Source organism: Chrysemys picta, chromosome 2, assembly GCF_011386835.1.
Source record: "Chrysemys picta bellii isolate R12L10 chromosome 2, ASM1138683v2, whole genome shotgun sequence".
Taxonomy (NCBI): domain Eukaryota; kingdom Metazoa; phylum Chordata; order Testudines; family Emydidae; genus Chrysemys; species Chrysemys picta.
Window position 1 is genome coordinate 41,407,727 of NC_088792.1, and position 22,091 is coordinate 41,429,817.

The 22,091-nt window shown below is 40.3% G+C and overlaps 1 protein-coding gene across 3 annotated transcripts in view; it reads right to left on the reverse strand.

Moving 5' to 3' along the window:
• Nucleotides 1-20,105, reverse strand: part of SLC39A12 (solute carrier family 39 member 12) — a 38,551-nt gene extending 18,446 nt beyond the window's left edge. For 2 of the 3 annotated variants that reach the window (XM_005308123.5, XM_008162798.4), the window contains exons 1-5: nucleotides 19,925-20,100; nucleotides 18,420-18,769; nucleotides 13,449-13,730; nucleotides 10,562-10,769; nucleotides 4,660-4,862 (exon numbers count right to left, since the gene is read on the reverse strand). In XM_005308123.5, coding sequence (XP_005308180.2) covers nucleotides 4,660-4,862; nucleotides 10,562-10,769; nucleotides 13,449-13,730; nucleotides 18,420-18,692 — 966 coding nt within the window. In that variant the 5' untranslated portion in view covers nucleotides 18,693-18,769; nucleotides 19,925-20,100. Of the gene's footprint in view, nucleotides 1-4,659; nucleotides 4,863-10,561; nucleotides 10,770-13,448; nucleotides 13,731-18,419; nucleotides 18,770-19,924 lie in introns of all 3 variants that reach the window. The other variant, XM_005308124.4, reaches the window with a different exon arrangement.
• Nucleotides 20,106-22,091: the final 1,986 nt, after the last annotated feature.

A 22,091-nucleotide genomic window follows, 5' to 3' on the forward strand; every position in this document is an offset into this window, starting at 1 on the left:
AAAAAAACGAAAAGTGGATCCAAAGAAAAGTCGCATTTTCCATTTCTGCTTCCTGGTTACATCTTTTAAAATACAAGACAATGAATTTTGTGTTTATTGATGAAAACCTTATACATCATCTTCACTTCCACATTTCAATGGCCAGATCCTCAGCTGCTGTGAGTCAGTGTAGTTTCCACTGAAGCCAGTTTGCATCACCTGAGGGTCTGGCCCATTACTATATCTAAATATGTGTATAGCATATTTCTCAATCAAGACTATTTTTAGTGCTAAAACTATTAACAGCAGCTGGCATTTGCTGCTATTGAGTATTCAAAGATGGCACCTGCTGACCCTTTACGAGTCAGTAGAAATTAGGAAGTTAGCAGGCCGGATATTTGCAGTGAGGTCTATATGTGTGCTGTGTGTCTGTGTACTTCTTAACATATAGGTAGGGTGACCAGATGTCCAGATTTTATTGAGACAGTCCTGATTTTGTGGTCTTTTTCTTATATAGGCTCCTATTACCCCCCACCCTCTGTCCCGATTTTTCACACTTGCTGTCTGGTCACCCTACAAATCGGGCTAATGGAAGTTATAAAGCCTTACTTAGAAGCTGGAAAAAGGGTGTGGGCTCCTAACATCTGGTACAGTAGGGAGATAGTCCCCTCTTCCCCCCCCCCCCCAGCCTCCCTTTATCCTCATATGAGGGGAGGGCAGCAGGATCCCAGCAACGGGCTGAGACAAATTGGGAAGGGGGAGAGCTGATGGCAGCTCTCCCAGATAGGTAGAAACAAGTGAGGCCGGAATGATGACCTGCCCACTGTATGATTTATAGCTGGGTACTTCCAGATAGGTTACATGAGTAAAATTGCAACCTAATTAAACCACACCCATTACATTATGGCTTTCTACTTGCATGTTTGGAACAAAGTTTGGAAGTTAGCAGCCAGAGTTTGCGGTAGTATTGCAATGAAGTCTGTATTTGTGCTGCATATCTGTGCCCTTCATAACACATAGAGATAATTAAAGCTATAAAGTTTTACTAGTTGAATCATAACATAGATATACTAAGCATTGCATAGAGTTTACTACTACTTTTAGAAAATGCCCTGTTGTTTTTACCTCCGGCAAGTATTAGTGAGATAATCTAGTTTTGGTATTAAGATTTATTTTTAGGGGCATGTTTTAATACAATGACTAAAGATTTTGCATTCTAATCCTCATTCATTACATGACAGTAATAAGGATCAATTCAGGTACAACATGGATTTCCATATTGCTGCCCGAGTCAGTACTTTGTGTATGTGTGTGGCAGGGAGGGAATTAGATGCTGCAGAAACGTTACTTAGCTGATGTCACTCTTTATTTTGCAGAAGAACTGAACCAGTCCCCCAGTATAATGCTAGGGGAACAGCACCATTGGTCAGATGAGATATTAAATGGAGGTCCTGATCATTTGTACTTATTAAAGTTCACATGATACTTTTCATAAGAACATGGTTGCTAATTCCAGTATCTTGACAAAATTCCAGCTCAAGAAATTATATTCTGACTACATATATACACCCTGAATTGAAGAGAGTAAAGGTACTCTTCATTTCTTGTCCCCATTGCTGTGCATTGTTAAATGCGTGTTCTTTTCACCCCAAAGGTGGCTGCATATCACTAATGATGAAATGATCCCTATATATAAGTTTTATTAATTAAAACTTATAAGTTAAACTTATAAAACTATTTGGCTTCTTTTAGGAAGAAAATTACCATGTAAATGAAAGAAGGTTCTAGTTATTCTTCAGTAATACAAATAATGGGAGAAATCCTTCTGTCCTTGCTCATCCCTTACGAAGGCAACATTCTCTTTGGACTTTAGTGACAGTTTGAGTGAATAAAGGACTATCAATCAATCAATGAGTCCTGAGGATCCTTGTCTTCTATGAGCATAGGTGGCCCTGCCACCAGGAGAACACAGGAACTGCCCCACTGTGAACAGAGGTCTATCTAGTTTAGTATGGTGACTCTGACAGTGATTAGCACCAGCTGCTTCAGAGGAAGGTACAAGAAACTTTGCAGCAGGCAGTTCCGGCGTAACCTGTCTATGGGGAAATTTTTATTAACTCCTATTTATTAGAAGTTGTCTTAAGCCCTGAAGCATGAGGGTTTATATCCCTTCCAAATGAATGTAGGTGACTAGAACCTTTGCATCTTCTACCATAAACCCTGGCTTCTCTGTGCCTTTTAACATGAGGACGAAAAGATAAGGGCCTTTGTTATTAATGAAAGAAATCTATACTGTCTTTGAGGGGAATAATACAGAAAAAGATAAATAGAGCTTAACATTTTCTCTTATGAAACACCAGATAGATGCATGACTTTCCTTTCCCCTCACATAGATTTCTTTAATGAGAAGCCATACATTAACATATAGACAGACATGAGTTACATAGTTTTAAGTGACTAAATTTTATAGCTCTTATTAGTTCATCTTACTATTTACTTAAGTTTTATATGCACTTTAAAAATCATTGAAGACAAAGCTGATTTTTAAAAAGACTGCAGTGACCTACTTTTCTGGCATTATATATCAAAATATGAAGCTAATATCTGAAAAACTAAATTACAGCCCTTAACTGAACTGGCAGAAGCAAGCAAGAAACCAGTCCATTTCTGACACGTAACAGCATCTGTTGCTAATGGAATACAATGGCTATCTTAGGGACGTGTGGAAAACAGAAGATAAAATTAGCAATAACATTCAAATACAAATTCTTCTAAAGGAACGATCTGTCAAGGAAAATGTAAATAGTTAGTAAGAAGAAAAATGGAATGAAAAATAGAAGCTAGATATCAGAAAAGGATGGCAAATCTCTTCTCTCCAAACGTATCTTTATAACCTTTCAAAGGCTACACAAAAATATTTTGGCTCTCAGCTTGACTGCCATGCCTGGAATAATGCATGGCCTTTGATTCAAGGACAGTCTTGGAAGTCCAAAAGTTCAAAAAGTTCTAAAAAGTGCTCAGTTTTGTAAATTGGCCTTCTGCCCAGGGGAATTATATTCCTTGTATTCCTGGCATCACTACTGTCCTATGACCTTCATTTAAGTTATTTTGGGGCCACATTTGATTTAAACATCTACTTGGCTGATTGGCATGACTCTCCTTTGAGGTCCAGCAGAATGAAAATAATTATACTGATGGGATATGAATTCAAAATAAAAAAATAAAATCATTCAGCTAAACAACTGTCAGGATGGCATTGACTCCAAAGGCAATTGTGTCATCTTCATATCATAAAATGAACACTAAATTAAAGCCAGATGTACATCTTTTATCCACTCAAGATAGTAAAACCACCAGGCTTTGAATCATCTTAAAATGTATTATTAAAAAATGTAACCCCTTTGGAAGGGCTACTCCTGAAATACCACATTAAGCCTATAGGGGATTTGCAGCTGTACTACAGCAACAATGGCTACAGAGGCTCAGACTCCGTTTCCCAGATTGCCTGGGGTCCAGGCCAGAGACAGAACTGAAAAGGAACACTGTGAGAACCAATCAGAGACAAAGGGTTCAGTATGGAAATATTACTTTTGGTATTGTTTGGAGACAGTGTAGTAGGGAAAGGAGCTACACAGCCAGGGAAGACCCTTTGACCCTCCACATTCCTCCCAAGGAAAGACTTTGGGATTTCTGGGACACTGATTAGTGTCATCTCAGTAGAGACCAGAAACCCAAAAGGCTGAGGAGAGTTGGGGCCAAACTACCAAGAGTCTGTCTAACTGCACATTTGAATCTGGACCAGAGAGCCACAAGAACAATCTTACCATCCTTGACGTGAAGACTTTATTTAATTCGATATTGCATTTTAAGCCGGCCACCGATTTCAGCGCTGTACTGCCCACCAAAAGACTGAGCCTAAACTATTTGCCTAAGCAGGTGCTAGGAGGGAGCACAGTGCGGTTTTTATTGGCTGTAAATGTTAGGAGGGGTATTTTGTTTCTGATATTTACATATCAAAGATTTATAAACTTGTTAAAACTTCCTAAATAAATTGTCCAAAAAACGTTAAGGTGGTAGAGTTTATGTACTGTTGTTTTTATCTTTTATTATCCTACTCCTCTTTTCCATTTTCCTCTCACTTGAGTTACCCATACCTAACAAAGCCCCAGTTACTGTTTTATTACTGTGGAATTTGTGATAGCTATTTTATTTTATTGTGCTGTGACTAACATGGCTCTGTGTGAGTTGGGTGTTGGAATTTTCCCAACAAACAGGCCCTCTGTGTTCTTTGCACTAGGAGGGGTTTCCTTGGGTAGAGGCACCCGGTGGACTTATAGGTGAACACAGGAACCCCAGAGGAGAAAAGGGAGAAGACTGCAACCATACCTCAGGTCTGGATTACAAAGAAGAAGAAGAAAAGCCTAAGTCATCAGATATGTCCTGGCTGCTTTGACTTGAGTCTAAAGCACAAAGGCCAGTCATAAGTCATCAGATATGTCCTGGCTGCTTTGACTGGAGTCTAAAGCATAAAGGCCAGGAATTTTAGAAATTCACAAAATTCATAAATGTTACCTGTTGAAGTGATTTATTCTTTGTACTATATATTTGCAAACCAACCTGAACTTTTGTAATTGACATCCGATTCCAACTGTTGGTAAGAATAGTAAATAATAAATTAACCTGATCCCAATCAGCAGTGTTTTCATTATCTTCATGATAACCACTTATATATTCCCCATTCTTTTGTCTTGATGTGAGTGGAATATTTAAATATCCAACATCTCTGATTGTCATGCCATGACGTCTTTCTTTGTGGCTGTACATTTGTCCATTTGCGTTGCAGGTCTTTCCATCCCTCAGCATGCTTAGGAGTTGGTCTATTTCTAAGAATTTATTAGAAAATGTTTTGTTACCTCATTATAAACACAAATTAAAGAGAAAGATGAAATAGCAATTGTTCAAAATGTCAAAATATAGCTTATTCATAGATTCCAAGGCCAGAAGGGACCATTGTGATCATCTAGTTGTAGCTCCTGTATAACGCAGGCCATAGAATTTTCCCCCAAAAATTCCTAGAGTGTATCTTTTAGAAAAAAAAACCAATCTTGATTTAGAAATGGTCAGTGATGGAGAGTCCAACATGACACTTGCTGAATTGTTCCAATGGTTAATTACCCTCACTGTCAAAAATTTACACCTTATTTCCAGTCTGAATTTATCTAGCTTCAACTTCCAACCATTCGATCATGTTATACTTTCCTATGCCAGATTGAAGAGCTCATTATTAAATATTTGTTCCCAATGTAGATACTTTCAGACTGCAATCAAGTCACCCCTTAACCTTCTCTTTGTTAAAATAAATAGATTGAGCTCTTTGAGTCTATCATTGTGAGGCATATTTTTCAACCCTTTAATTATTCTTGTAGTTCTTCTCTGAACCCTCTTCAATTAATTAACGTCCTTCTTGAATTGTGGTACCAGAACTGGACACAGTTTTACAGTAGTGGTTGCATCAGTGCCAAATGCAGAGATAATATAATAGCTCTGCTCCTATTCAAGATTCCCCTGTTTATATATACCAGAGTCACGTTAGCCTCTTTGGCCACAGCATCACATTGGGAGTTTGTGTTCAGCTCAAATCTTTTTCAGAGTCACTGCTTCCGGGATAGAGTCCACCATTCTGTAAATAGGGCATACATTCTTTGTTCCCAGATATATACATTTACATTTATTTAGCCATATTAAAACACATATTGTTTGCTTGTGCCCAGATTACCTAGCAATCCAGATGGCTCTGAATGAGTGATTTTTACCACTATCTCAATTTTTGTGTCATTTGCACTTTTTGTCAGTGACAATTTTGTGTTTTCTTCCAGGTCATTGATAAAAATATTAAATAGTGTAGTGCCAAGAATCAGTTCCTGTGGATCCGCATTGGAAACACATCTGCTTGATGATGATTCCCCATTTACAATTATATTTTGAGACCTATCATTTAGCCAGTTTTTAATCCATTTGTTGTGTGCCATGTAAATTTTATGCATGCATTGTTGTTGCAGGCATGTTGGTCCCAGGATATTAGAAAGACAAGGTAAGTGAGGTAATATCTTTGATTGGACCAACTTCTGTTGGTGAGAGAAACAAGCTGTCAAGCTTACGCGGAGCTCTTCTTCAGATCTGGCAAATGTACTCAAAGTGTCACACCTAATACAAGGTGGAACACATTGTTTAGCGTAAGCAGTTACCACATATTTCAAGGGACCATTCAACGTGAAGATCTGTCAAGATGGAGGAAAGAGGGAGGCAGCTTGGGAGGCAGGGCAGGGGGGCTGTTAGTGGGTTATACACTGTTGTAATAAGCCATAAATCCAGTGGCTCTATTCACTCCATGATTTTTAGTGGCTAGCAAAGTTATGAATCAACACTCCCAGGCTCATCATTTGAAGTTTTATGCAGAGGTCCTTCGAGATTGAGGACTGAGAGGTCAGATATAGAGTGAATGTTTTGTGAAAAGTGTTCACCCACAGGTGAGATGGAGTTTTTGTCTTTTATTATTTTCCTATGAGAGTTCATTCAAGAGCATATGATTGTCTGGTTTGACCAAATAGTTGTTATTGGGGCATTTAGCACACTGGATGAGGTACACCATATATGATAGGCATGTGTAGGAGCCATGGATCTTGAAAGTGTGTTGTTGGGGGTGTTGATCATCATGGCAGTGGAAATATGTCTACAGATTTTGCATCTGTAATTCTGGCAGGGTCTGGTGCAGCTTTAAGGTGGTGTCTCCGGGTCTTTGGGGAGCTTGCTTCTAATGATGAGCTTGGAGACGCTCGTTTATTTTTGTAGCCCCCATCCCATCCCCCGAGCTGTCTTTCCCCCCCTCCCTTTCTTTCCACCCTATGACTGGAGGGGTGTTAACGGGCCACTTCACCTTGACTGGTCCCTTGAAATATGTTATGCTAAACAATCTGTTCCACCTTGTATTTAGCTGTGACACGCTAAGTACGGGTTCCCAGACCTGAAGAAGAGCTCTGTGTAAGCTTGAAAGTTTGTCTCTTACCAACAGAAGTTGGTCCAATCAAAATATTGCCTAACATACATTTTATTTTTTTAATAAAAAATGTTGTGTGGTACCAACTCAAAATAAAATACTAAGAGTTCTGTAAGGAATCAACCAAACTTGTAATCTCATCAAAAAAGATATCAAGTTAGTTTGACAGAATCTATTTTTCATAAACCTACGCTAATATGCATTAATTACATTACACTCCTTTAATTTGTTATCAATTGCGTCCCATATTAGCTGCTTCATTATCTTGCCCAGGTCTTGCTGACAGGCCTGTAATTATCTGGGTCATTCCATTTACCCTTTTAAAAAATTGGCACAACATTAGCTTTCTTCCAGTCTTCTGAACTTCCCCAGTGCTGTAATATTTATTGAAAATCAGCACTGAGGATTTATTTAACAATATTTTTTAAATAACTTTTTTCTCTAGTAAATGCGAAGATCCCATCTTGACAGCTCTAGAGTATGAAGTCACCTATACAGTAAGCAGTTACTTCTCCACACTGCCACATTAATGTTTTCCTCTTGACGATCTCTAAGAGATAAGAAGGCAGTTCACCCTTTGTGGCCATATAATCATTGATCGCTCTGCTGAAATCATCAACAAGGTACTGATAAATAGTGTCCATGATCCTGCAAATTATTGTATGTGGATGGATGCCATGGGCCAACATGGAATAACTTGCAGAATTAGGGTCATTGTGGTGATTTTTGTGAAATGGAGACTTTGTCGATTAAGAACTGGGCTGAGCCCACCAATTAATTTTAGATAGGGTATTTAACTATGTAGCAGTGCGGGACTCACCCCGGCGGCACCTCCTGCTGGTCATCTCAGGGAATTAGCTCTCCAGCCTCCGGAGTGCCCTTGGCAGCCCGGTATCCCGCTGCCGCTTGGCCCCCGCATCCCTCCCTGGACTCTGATGCCCCGCTATCTGGGGTGCTGCTCCTGACAGTAACCCCTCACTCTTAGGGTCTCCTCTCCCCGGGGAACCTCCACCCCCTATCCCCACCTCGCCTCAGTCGTAGGCTACTGCCAGTCACCAACTACCCACTGCTCCCTGGGGCAGACTGCAGTATAAGCCACTCATCACAGGCAAGGGGGTTTTGGACCTCCTGCCTTTCTCTGCAACCCAGTACCTCTATGGGGCCTTGGACAAGGCCCTGCAACCTGGGGAGTTGCCAGCCTGGAGCTCCCTAGCCCCTCTGGCCTTTCCCCAGCCCTGTCTTACTCTAGGCACCCCTCTCTCTCTGAAAGCAGCGAGAGACTGACTGCTCCCTGGTCCACTGCCCTCTTATAAGGGCCAGCTGCAGCCTGATTGGGGCATGGCCCAGCTGTGGCTACTTCCCCAATCAGCCCAGGTTTTCCCCTACCACAGTCCTCTCCCAGGGCTGTTTAAGCCCTTCAGGGCAGGAGCGGGGTTACTGCCCCGCTACACACTATCAAACAGATGTTAAGAATGTTTCCACATGATGGCAATACTTTGTTTTATGACAGAGGTCGGCAACCTCTAGCACACGGCTCGCCAGGGTAAGCAACCTGGCAACCCGGGCCAGTTTGTTTGCCTGTTACGTCTGCAGTTTTGGCCGATTGTGGCTCCCACTGGCCGCGGTTCGCCGCTCCAGGCCAATGGGGGTGGTGGGAAGCTGTGGCCAGCACATCCCTTGGCCCGCGCTGCTTCCTGCCGCCCCCATTGGCTTGGAGTGGCGAACCGCGGCCAATGGGAGCCACGATCGGCTGAACCTGCGGATGTGCCAGGTAAACAAACTGGCCCAGCCCGCCAGGGTGCTTACCCTGGTGAGCCGCGTGCCAGAGGTTGCCGACCCCTGTTTTATAACTTTCATTGTTATTTAGCAAAAAGAACAGGAGTACTTGTGGCACCTTAGAGACTAACAAATTTATTAGAGCATAAGCTTTCGTGGGCTACAGCCCACTTCTTCGGATGCATCCGAAGCTTATGCTCTAATAAATTTGTTAGTCTCTAAGGTGCCACAAGTACTCCTGTTCTTTTTGCGGATACAGACTAACATGGCTGCTACTCTGAAAATTGTTATTTAGAACAATTGTCCCCATCAGTGCTTGAAAAAAGAAATTTAGACCTTTTTCCTAAAGAAAAATGTATGCTAAGATTTCTATTTACTTCCTTTCTCTTGAGCAAAAATACTTTTGAAGTCAGCTAAAGCTTCTTTCTAAAAGTTGTCACTGTAATCAGCTTTATTTTCATTTTTTCCTATATGCTGCCAATTCTAGCCCTTTTCTCCAGTTTATATTTGAAATGTAAATATATTTAAAAGAGGAATGCCAATGAGTTTTGGTTTAAAATATGCTGGCACTGTTCCAATCTGGTTAAATATATCCTCTGGATTCTGTGGTTGAAATTTTGACTCCATTGAAGTCAACAGGAGTTTTGTGATTGACATCCGTGGCCCCGATCTGGATTTCACTCTTGATAGCTACTTAAATAGCACAGTGCCTCTCTGCATTCTAACTGGCTCTGTTCATTGTCATGCATCAATTATTTTATGAGTTCTACACTGACATTTTTTAAGGGAAAGTGTTTGTTACATAACCAGGGTTAATGGGAGTGAGTGTGATCTATGAATTAGAGAACAGGTCTAAGAGTCAAGATGCTTGAATTCTTTTATGCACGCAGCTTGTTTTTTGTGTTACCATACCTGGGATCGCTTGGCCCCTTGTGACTCAATATACACATCATAGGGATATTAATTCTTACTTAGCTCACTGGTGCATCACACAGATTAATTAATGTTTTCAAGCACTTTGAGATCCTTGTAAAGAGCTACCATTAGTCAATGAAGCACAAACAAGGAAAAGTAGGGGCCTAAAGTTAAGTTCCTAAAGCCCTGGTAGGCACTTAAATAAGTGGTTTGATTTTCAAAGGGTCTGAGCATCCTGCAGCTCCCCAGTGAACATAATGGGAGATGGATGCTCAACACTGTTGAAAATGAGGCTACTTGTTTAGATTATTTAATTTTAGGCCCAGTTAAACAAATCTTGGGCCTACTTATTTGTACTTAAGTTGAGTTGCATCTGGCAAAAGATCTTTTAGAACTGAAGTGGAATTTCTATACCAAATGGACTTTACATGTCCCAGTCTCACTGGAGGGTGGTGACTTCAGAAAGTGGGTAGGGAAAAATAATACATAAAGGAGCTATGAGTAAAGATCAGAAATCATCCAGTCAAGACAGGGTGAACAAACTTCATCTGCCCTGTGAAGCTCCCCGTGTCCCAGTCTACATCTACTGATACAATCTCCAGAAAATGGCTGTCGAAGGCAAACTGAGGTCACTTTATATATGATTATTATTATTTATTTTATAGTGCCCAAAATGATTTTCAAAATAAAGAAGGAGCTTGTCTCCCAGCCTTCTTTTTACATTTAGAAGAGGTCTACCTATCAAATACAAATGATGAAATAGTGATTCAAACCCTGATTTCAGAAGTACCTAAAATGTACTGACACAAAAGGCAAACCTGAAATACAGAGCCCTACCTGTTACTTGGAGTTCATTAGTGCTGTTTAGAGAACTGAAAATATATTTTATAAAGAATTCTGGGGTGGGTAAACTTGCTCTCCCGAGGCAGACTCCTTGGAGAGCCAAAGTAATGATTGTAGCAGCCAGGCGAGGAAGTGTATTTTCATCAGCACCGGCACTGTCCAATATGGCAGCTTCTTTCTCCAGAACGGTTACATCAACACACTGCAAACAGAATAAAAATTTAGTTAAGCAGTTCTTGGTCACATTAGTGTAAATCATCAGATAGGCAGGAAAAGAAGCAAGAGAACACAGTATTGCAGACGCTGAGGGTGGATAGGTTGTTAGGACAGAGTGTATAATCAACAGCATGAAAAGCAGAAGAGACTCAAAGAGAATGAGAATGGAATGCAGGACCTGAGATTATGCTATGAAGAGGTGGTTAGAGACCAACATGAGATCAGTTTCAGCCATGTAATGGGGAGGAAGCCAGTTTGGGAAGGAGGAGAAGGAACTTGAGGCAACAGTTAAAAACACCACATTCAATTAGCTACTTTAAGTTATTTTTATTTATTTTTGTTTTCATGCAATTTCGGCTTAATTTTTTTCTTCAAGATTTTTGCTGCCTAGAGTGTAGCCAGTACAATCCCAAAAAGTGGCAGAAGAGGAAGAAGAGAAGTGGATGTTGTGGTTAAGGCACTGGACTGCAACACTGCAGATCTAGATTTAATTGCCAGCTCTGCCACAGCTTTCAGGTATAGCCTTGGGCAATTCCCCGAATACCTTTGTGTTTCAGCTCCCCATCTGTAGAATTGGGGTGATAACATTCACTTTCTCTGACATTTTGTTTCTTTTATCTAGTTACACTGCAGTCTCTTGGGGGCAGAGACTGTTTCTTACAGTGCCTTGCACTGTATATGGTGCCTTGCACAGTGAGGCCCTGATCTTGGCCTGGGACCTCTAAGTTACTGTAATCAAAGAAGAAGATGAAGAAGGAAGAAATGTATGAGATCAATTTTAAGAAATTGATTTCCAGTGTCTACTTGTGTGCCTATGTTTCCATGTCCATTTAGTTCAGCTGCACATGTAATTATCACAGTTGCATGAGTAAAAGTGTACTTAGCCATCAAAATATCCTAGTAATTGCATGTGTCATTGCAGTAGAGATGTGCACAGACATAGTTCTGTAAATGTGTGAGCATTTTTGTGCATGAAGCTCAAGTCTTCATGTCCAGCTGTGAATGAGAGACCTTTAAGGCCAGTTTTTCATTTTGCCTTAAATGTGCTGCAGCCTCATAAGCGCACCATTCTGAGTGGCGTGTCCATTTTACATAGACAGCAGCCATAGACACATACACATGTAACCCCGCCTTGGCTAATGGCTATCTGGTTAATTATTCATGTATTATTATTAATTATTAATTATTATTATTATCATTTGTTTGTATCATCATAGCACCTAGGAGCCCCAATCCTGAACCAGGACGCCGCTGTGCACCATGAAGAAAAGCAAGTATTTCTGATGTCAAATTCACTGCCAATATATCTCCATACAAGCTGAAGACTTTTCTTTCCTACCAAATTGAATATATTAGTTGCTATGGTGAGAAGGAAACAAGTTTTAAACAATCATAACATTTAAAAACTGACCAAAATGGTTTTCTTCCCCTGGATCACTACCCTTTCTCCTAGCCACAAATGTTGTGATTCAAAGCATTAGATAGGCTGTAATGATTTCACTACCTATGACAAAGAGTCTCCCCACTCTCCTCTCTGTGAATGATGAAATCACAGACACTAAACAGACATACTGAGTGCACTGCCAGTATAAACAAATAGACAACACTGTAAAGCGCTGTATGGATTGTTACTCCATGTTGACATGCCAAATACCCACCGATGCCTCTTTATAGCTGCCGAGATACTGTTTGAGTTCCTGGAAATCGGCACTTTCAGTGAGATTTAGAACCAACTGTACTAGTCAATAAATAATTTATGACGGGAAAAGATTACACAAAGCACATGAAGAGAAAGAGGAATTGCAGGCCTTCTGCTTTATGCTGCATAGCTAGTGGCTTCTAGCAATCTTCCATTTGCCTTGATTGCTGCTACCACTGTGTGGTGTAAATTAAAGAGCAGTGAGATGGAAAAGAAAAAAAGAATTGGAGAGTCAGCATCAGACCAGGACAGAGTCTGATCCTGTAGCATCCAAAGGGCTGATGAACTTTTCACAGCAGGTCAATATATATATTATAACAAGTCTCTAACTTTGAAAATCTGGTAAGCGGTTTTGGCTACTGTACATTGTAGGGAGAATAGATGTATTTAGATTGTAAACATTTTGGGGCAGGGACTGTCTATCATTCTGTGTTTGTACAGTGCCTAGCACAATGAAGCCCTATTCTTGGTTGGTCCCTAGGCACTGACATAGATAAATAACAATAAATACTAGGTGAGTTATACCTGCCATGGATTTCCTGATTTTAAAAGGGTCTTTACAGCTAAATATAATGAATACATTATTTGCCATTCCTAACGTAAGTTTAGTCTTCTTTGGATGACTCTTTCTGCTGGAGGAACTGACTATGGTAGGTAGATTAGCTTCAGATGTATCTGGCATGTCAAAGAAACAGCCACATCTTTTGGCAGATTCCCTGCTACATCCAGTATCTGCTGGATGTAGCACAGTGAAAGACCAGCAGGGAACTGGTTACAGAAACTTGATTCTCTTCTCCAGCTTCAGCTCCAGCACAGGTTAGATCAACAAAGGGGCTGCTCTTATTTGTCCCAAGCGGGTCTGGTCCCCTAGGGACCATATTATTTGACTGCAATTTGATGGCAGAACTAGGTTTTAGCCTTTAGATCTTTGGTAAGTGTTTTGGAGTGCTGGGGGTATGTGTTTACCTGGCTTTCAGGAGTTTTAAAATGTTGCCTTATTGCAGCCAAAATGTCTTCAGTTTCATTCCTTGAGAAATAATAGCAGTCTTCATCACGCCTTAAACTGAGCATACTGTGTAGGTAAAATTTATAATCCTTGTTACTCAGACTGAGCTCTGAAGAACAGATGTCTCTTTGATGAATAATATAATAGAGAAGAATGAGGGAAATTCTCTGGAATACTTCTTCACTGAGATGGTCTTCAAAATCTCCACCAGCTATTAATAATAAAGCATCTGGTTCAAGGCACTGCAAATAATTAAAACAAATGGAAATTAGTTTCAAATTACATGTCACTATTATTCTACTGAAAATAGGATTAGAGAACAGAATAGGAGAATTCAACTTTATGTTGAAGAGATTGGTCTTGAGGCTACACAGATGCATAGTGGGGTGTGTATACGGTAAAATGTGATGAGCAATAGGGACAGCAAGGGAAGCACATGGAAATCCAATCTTGCAGTAACGAGGGCTGCTGCATGGCTGACAAATCACTCTCCATGCTGCCTTTCATAAACCGTGCCTGCTTGTGAGCAAGGGGGCAGATGCCCAAAGGATTTAAGACTTACTCCCACTCAGGACTGTTGTAGTCCATTTACAGACCCCCATTGACATCACTAGACATTAATTCTGGCCCTCAGTTCAAAGGACTACAGTTAGTGCTTAACCTTACCTTAACTGCTGCAAGGCTTCCACTTGCATTTGTGTGGGTTTGCAGAATGAAGGCCAGAAAAATCCAAATTTGGACCTGAGTTATATCAGTGTGAGGCAGTGGTTCTCAACCTTCTTGGTCAGGATCCATTTGTAAACATTGATGGCCTGTCACGACCCAGTAAATAGGCCAAGGGTCAGGGTTGGGTCCTGCTCCAGAGGGTTGTGGGGAGGTGGGTGATGGCCTATTGCAACCTAGTAAATAGGCCGTGTGGGGTGGTAGTGGGAAGTCCTGGAAGAGGCTAGGTCCTGTGGGGCTGGCTGGGGTCAGCTTGGCTCCCTACTCCAGACGTTTCATCCTGTGGTGCTGCAGCCCCCGATGAGGAGCCAGCTGGGCCAAATCTGTCTGAGTAGCATTGCGACCTTGTTCACTTACTCAAATTGAGCCTGGTCAGTTCCCCCATCATCATGATGGAGGAGCACTTGGAATAAACCTGATTGGCACTGCAACCCCAGAGGTCACAATGTCTGGAGCTGGGCACTGAGCCTAGCAAGCCCCATGGGACCAGAGCCACAGGAGCTGCCACATGACCCTTTGAAACATTCTGGTGACCCAACTTTGGGTCATGAACCACAGGTTGAAAAGTCCCAGTGTAAGTAATAGAATCATACAAAGCATAGAAACGTAGGGCTGGAAGGAACTGCAAGAAGTCATCTAGATCATCTCCCAGTCAAAGGAAACACTAGAGTTACTCCACATTTACAAGCTAACAGAGCAGAATTGGGCCCTGTATCTTATATTTATTAATTGTGCTGTCAGAACATTTGGTCAGCACAAAGCCTCTGCATCAATTAAGTCGTCAGAATGGGACTCAAGAGAGACAGAAGTCATGCATGGGTCTGTGTTGCTCTCTACAGAGGGGTGAATTCCCCCCCTAAGGGCAGGTATAATATTTTAAAAACAAAATAGCTCAATGCCAATAAGGCACCATCTCTCCTCACACTCAGACCCCTTCCAATGTCATCTCAGGCAAAAGGCTTTATGAGCAGATAGGCCTAGAAAACCAGCAAGTGCTCTCAGACTAGGGTAAGTGGGTGAGCAAGTTCCAGAACAGAAAGCCCCTTCCTGAAAATATCCTGTTCCTGTTGTGATTTGTAGGCCATTTCAGCTGGTCCCATTGGAAGGATGCTAATAGCTCCCTCCTGTTTAAATCCAATCATATCTTGAGCACTTGAGTTGATCTCCACTATCCTGGCAGATCATAAGGACTATAAACAGTGGTGCTGGAACAATTTTCATAATGGGGGTGCTGAGAGCCATTAAACCCTGTATGTAATGGAAACCACTTTAAGCCAGGGGGTGCGGCAGTGCCCCTAGTTCCAGTACCTATGACTCTAAAATAGAAAAAAGCACCTAAATCGTAGTCACTAGGCAAGACACCAACACACTTCAGCTATTTTGCCACATTCCAATGATTCAAAGCAGCCAAAAAAACTAGTTTACTGGGTTAAACTATGTTTATGGCTACAGACATTGTGTACTGGTGTATCTGGTACACCGTATATGTCAAAACCCATTCCTTGAATGTTTACCCCCTAAAAAACTTGAATCAAATGCAGATTATGGAGCTCAGGTTACATATACTCCCTCAACTATAAGCAAGTGAGTGAGTTGACATTTCATAGACATTTTAATAGAAATATTCCCAACCTAAATCTACACCAAGAGGAATGTTAGAAAAGGTTATGCACTGTGGGTGCCAATAGCCAAATTAAACATTCACACTGGTGAGTAAATTAGATTAGGATCTGGTCCCTGTCTCCTGTCTAATATGGCTCTCAACATCTACAATACTAGCCTTTACTAATTGACCCTCAGAATCCATGGCCATGTACTTGATGCTCCTTAAGCAGCATCTGGCATTACTCTATCTCCCAAGGGTACAAAGAATTGATAACATGTATTAACATGACTGTCTTTGTGTATTATTGTTTTGGACTAGGAGGAATACATTTAACTCTTCTAGCTCATTTCCCTAAAGGCCTCATGTTAAGCCAATCTATCCTTTTAAATTTACCCAGTGGGTGATAAGACAAACATACTATATGGGGTGGAGGCTTTTCAGAGATTTCTATAATTACACCTCAAGGTCTAGTAAGGATAACTTCAAATCACTAAGGTTGTTGGTGCTGGCAAGCAAGATGTTTGAAAAAGAAATTGCTACTGGGAGGGCAGCAGGTGCACTGAAAGAGTTGCCGTTATTGGAGAATATGTGGGATCCTCCACGGGAGTACTTAAAGAAGTTGTCAGGGGAATATAGATTGATTCATCACTAGTTATTTTGCTGTTATCAGCATGTTAGAGTCACAAACACCTGCATGACCTTACTTTCAGAATGCTTATTTTCTAAAACAAACAAGTCCCTTTCTGAATATGGGAGCAGAATGTTTTTTACTGAACTCCCTATTTTTTAATGATTATTAGTAAGGATTCCATCAATACAGAAGCAGGTATGCCTTTTTTGTGCACTTGGGAGATAGAATAATGCCAGATACTGCTTAAGGAGCATCAAACCCATGGCCATGGATTTGGAGGGTCAATTAGTAAAGAAAAAAGAAAGGGTCTAATAAAGGTATAGAACTTCAGGGCAATGGTTTAAATGCAGGATGGAGTCTTGTTTGCAAATTAAATAATCTGAAAAAGCAATGGTTTGTGATGGCTGGGATCCCAGATTCAGAAGGGAAATGTGAGTCTGATTGATCCATTTTTTTGGTTTTGTTGGTGGGGAGGAGGGATCTGGGGCTTCCTTATCCCCACTGTTTGGGAAGTTAGCTCCAGTGCTAAGAAGGAGAGCTAATTTCTGATTATAAAGACTGCAGATGTTTCAAGAACAATTGCTGTCATGAGTTTTTCTCCATTTTGGGTGTTTGTTAGCTCTTGCAGGATTTCAAGCTTATAAAAAAGCCACTGTACTGCATGGACTTACTATTTGCCCAGGCTAGCCTAGCTGAAACTGTGAGAAGGGTTCAGAAAATCTTTCCTTTGCCATCATCCCTGTGCTTTCTATAAATAGGTCACAAAACACAAGGAAAACCTTGGCCTATGATGGAAGAATTCCCAGGAAGTTTCCACTCCTCTATGCAGGAATAACCCCTGTAGGAGAGCATGGAGCCCTACATTATTTACCAGTGCTCATTCACCCTGGGGCAGTTATAAAAAATGTCAGCATTTGTTACTATGGCTATTTAAATGAGTAGGTACTCTACGGCAGAGGACTGAAATCTCCTCTCCAACACATTGGTCCTGTTGAATACAGGGAGCATTTTACTTTCACAGTAAACGTCAGCTTTCCCCATCATTAGCCTTCACCACCTGCTGCTTCTTGATTCTGACATGAAGCCACAATACTCTCTGTATAATTCCCTGCTGTTAGAGATAAGCCAGACCTAGAACAAGCTGGATTAATCTTAATTGGAGCCAGAATCCATCAGTTTTCTGGGGTCCCAATCCAAACTTGGAGCATCTTCCAAATCTACATTTCCTTCCATCTGGGCCCTCGACCACAGCATAGTCTCCCTCGTACCTGAATCTGGCATCCTATTCCCCTTTTCCTTCCATGGTCAAACCAGTGGGAAGAAATAGCCCAGTCAGTAGTCTGAATTTACTAGGGGATTGAGCCCCTGCATGGAGCTGTGATTGCAAACATTTTAATACCCTGGAATTCTTCCAATCCCAGAGTCTGGATTTGCAGAATCCTTTATCTGCTCTTGAGCTATCTTGACCAGAACATTTTTTTCCAAAACCACCCCTAAACCTTGCAGGCTTGGGGGAAATGGCATATGGAGCTGAACAAACCATGGGTTGGGTTTGAGTTTTGCAAAATAACAATCAGAATGGTTTCACAAAACCATTCCTATTTCTCCCCATCCATCTCTAACTACAATAGACATTTCTTTTTGTGTTTCAAATTCAAGCTAACGATATAACTGTAGGAAGAAGTAAAGAGGAAAACATTAGTTTGAAAATAAATATCTGAAATATCTGGCAATAAGTGAAAGATAAATTGATCTAAGTTTTTAAGGTATACTTGAAGTACTTGGGGGCCCTCTTTACAAAAATAAATAAGCAATATAAATCATTAGCAATTAAATAATTGTGGCAGTTCATTTTTGTTTGAAAGAATGAATGTCGTGTGTGCCCATGATATGCATTAGGATGGCTTCACCCGAATAAATGATTTCTGAACTCATCTTTTAAATGTACCCTTCATTAATTGATACACTAACCAGATTACAATCCTCCTGCATCCCATAAATCCACTGTGGACATTCAGCTCTCTCCAGTAACATTTTGATAAGTTTTCTTGAGTGATTCTTGTGGAGCTCAGTGTAGTTGTCAGCTGAGAGAATGCGTAAAACTTCCGTCAGATAGCCTTGGCCGGGAGCGTAGCTGCTTTCCTGCTTGTGCTCTTTCCCAGACTGTGCTTCTGCAGTGACCACACCAAATATGAAAGCTGAAAATGCCACCCAAAAAGCTGGATGCTTGGTCAGAAAACACATTTCCTCTTCTTCCTGTAAGTGCGTGTCCGTGTTGAGAGTTGAATGGTGGTTCGTAGTTCACAGCTTAAAGTTGAACCCTGAGGAATTTGTATGGTAAAGAAAAACAAAAACCATTTAATTAGAGTGACTGCAATATGTTTGAAAGGATTTATTAATTGGTTGGCTAAGCTGATTTGCAGTGACAAGCTGTTTCTGAACAACAGGGGGTTTGTAGGGACTTTACAGCCTGAAACAGCAGGAAACTAAGATGACAGTGGCCTTAAAAATTCTGTAGAATTACTGGTAAGTGGTTAAATCGGACTGCCCTTCCTTCACATTAAAAGTTTTGAGTATAATACACATTTTTCATTTCCCTATTATGTTACTATATTTGATTATAATCTCCTTTAGTAAGTACAGGAACAAATATAATTGCTTTCTCTTTTACTCCATTAGGAAACAGATTCCCAAGGGCTAGTAGATGTACTTGTATATGAGGAGCAAATAAAGCATTGTGCAGGAATTCTGACATACATGTTCAGTAGTACTGATGCCTAGCAATGACTTACAGTAGTTTTCATCTTAATTAATTAACATTAGCTATAAAGCAGGGGGAAAAACAAACCCAAAACATTTTAACTGGAAATTAATGCTGCTTTATGGTCAGAGGAAAGAGCTGCAAAATTGCTGTAATTATGTCATTCATACAACTTGAAAAATGTAGAAATGTCTCAAAAGTAACTAGTTCTCACTTTTAATAATCCTAGATGCAAAGATAGTGTTCCGAACAGTAAAAGCAAACGATCCTAGACATATCTTTCCTAACGTACTTTAGGATCTGTCCTTACTGTAATCTATCTTGATATAGGAGCATGCCAGTTGTAAAGGAGTTTAACTTTAGTTTTCCACTAAAGAGTTCTCCCTTTACTGAGGAGCAGGCCTTTGGAAATATACATACATATGTTAAATAGCCACACGCAACATCTGCTTCTTTTCACTGTAAAATAATACAGATCTGATTTCCTTTTTAAAAATGCTGTGCTAACAGATTGCTAAAGTAGAGTAAACTAAAAACTTTTGCTGAGTTATAACTTGGCATGCATTCAGATAAAAGTTAGCGTGGGATAGCACACTCTGAAAGGTTTTGATGTTTCAAAATTTATTTTAGCTTTAAGTTAACATTTAGAAATAGGTTAGCATTTAAAAGCATCACAGTTATAGGGACACAACCATTTCTAACACCGTGTTCTTACCTTCAGCAGAAAAAAATGAATGATTGTGTATCTCTAGCTTTGTGGCCTTTTGAATCCCCAAAAGTATTTAGCTGCTGGAAAGTCCGATGTTTTTAAAATTCCTTGATGGTGCTCTGGAAGCTGGAGAGGATTAGTTTATTGCTGCCTTGAAAAGTTTTCAGTTGCTATGGAGAGAGCTGTTCTTAAGGTAACAATGGAGGTGGATAGGAATTAGTACATGTTCTTCTTGGCAGGTTTTAGGCACCACATTATTGAGTGTATTTAGCTAATTATTTTGGTAGTTATCATTTTATGTAAACATTCCCTAATTAACATCAGCAGATGGCAGGATGTATGGTATCTGCTTAACAATATTCATTATGGTAGATAATACACATGAGAACAACATTTTCTCTACAATATTAAAATACGTAAGCAGTTTTATAACATCTGAAGAAAACCCGAATTTCTGTTTTAACTGAAATCTTTGTTCTGGTCAGAAATGTGAAATCAGAGTAGAAATATTTTCTGGCACCTCTGTAGAAACTCACATTTTTTCTTAAAGGGACTCTCTCCATGGAGAATGGGCCCTAAACAGAGTCTGTGGTAAAATAAACAAACAAAATCAAAGAGCATCAAAACTCTCACCTGCACCAAACTTGAACAGCTGCGCTTGGTGCAGATGGTGAATTGGAAAAAAAGGCGAAAGAAACCCTCCCTGCCTTCTTACAGTGCTCTGTGGCTGAAACTGCAATCTTCCAGTTTCAGTAGCCCAAGTCATTCCTGGGTCCCTGCACTAGAAAGGGGTAGAAGTCAATGACTAATGGATCTTCATAGGGGCAGAGCTACCAAGCTCATCCTTGTCCTATCTCCCAAACCTGCTGTGTGGGGATGCAGAGTGAGTTATACTCCCTGAGTAGGGTCCCCAAAACCTTTGGAGAAGGAGGATGGATTTAACTTAATATGAACAGAAATGTTACCATAAATAATGATAAGCATGTGTTTTTAAATGAAAACCCTCTCCTACACAAAGACAATTCTATTCTATTCTATATTGGTTCTTATACTGTGCTTATCACTATAGGATCTAAGCAGCTAACAACAGCACTGTGATAGTTCCTGAGAACCTGCAAGTGAAATCAACTATAAACAAAAGTGAAACTGGCCAGTTGAACCTGAGTAAAAAAGCAAAATACAAACAAACCACTTCAATAAGATAAAGTAATGGCAAACAAGAGCATGCACAAATACTTGTGTGCTCACTAGACATTTTAATATTTTAAAAACAGACCTAATTTTTAGTTATTCAAATGCAAAGATATCTGACATTTTTATTAAAGTACATTTTATTTTAAGCTTGATAAATCACAAATGAATGAACAGATTTATACCATACACCCACAAACATTCATCTGTGTGCTCAGAACAAACGGAAATTTCAACCCAAAGAGATTTTTTTTCAGAAATTTATAAGTAATTGAAAACAAGAACTCACAATTTTAAGTGCTTCCTCTACCTTCAGTGCTTTCCTACAGCATCATCACTATGATGCTCCATTTAGGAAAATACTCCATTTAGGAAGGAACAATCAGTTGCACACATACAAAATGGGAAATGACTGCCTAGGAAGGAGTAGTGCGGAAAGGGATCTTGGAGTCATAATGGACCACAAGCTAAATATGAGTCAACAGTGTAACGCTGTTGCAAAAAAAGCGAACATCATTCTGGGATGTATTAGCAGGAGTGTTGTAAGCAAGACACAAGAAGTATTTTTTCTGCTCTACTCAACTCTGATTAGGCCTCAACTGGAGTGTAGTGTCTAATTCTGGGCACCACATTTCAAGAAGGATGTGGACAAATTGGAGAGAGTCCAAGAAAAGCAACAAAAATGATTAAAGGTCTAGAAAACATGGCCTATGAGGGAAGATTGAAAAAATTGGGTTTGTTTAGTCTGGAAAAGAGAAGACTGAGAGGGGACATGATAACAGTCTTCAAGTATATAAAAGGTTGTTACAAGGAGGAGGAAGAAAAATTGTTTTTCTTAACCACTGAGGATAGGACAAGAAGCAATGGGCTTAAATTGCAGCAAGGGAAGTTTAGTTTGGACATTAGGATAAACTTCCTAACTGTCAGGGTGATTAAGCAATGGACTAAATTGCCTAGGGAGGTTGTGGAATCTCCATCATTG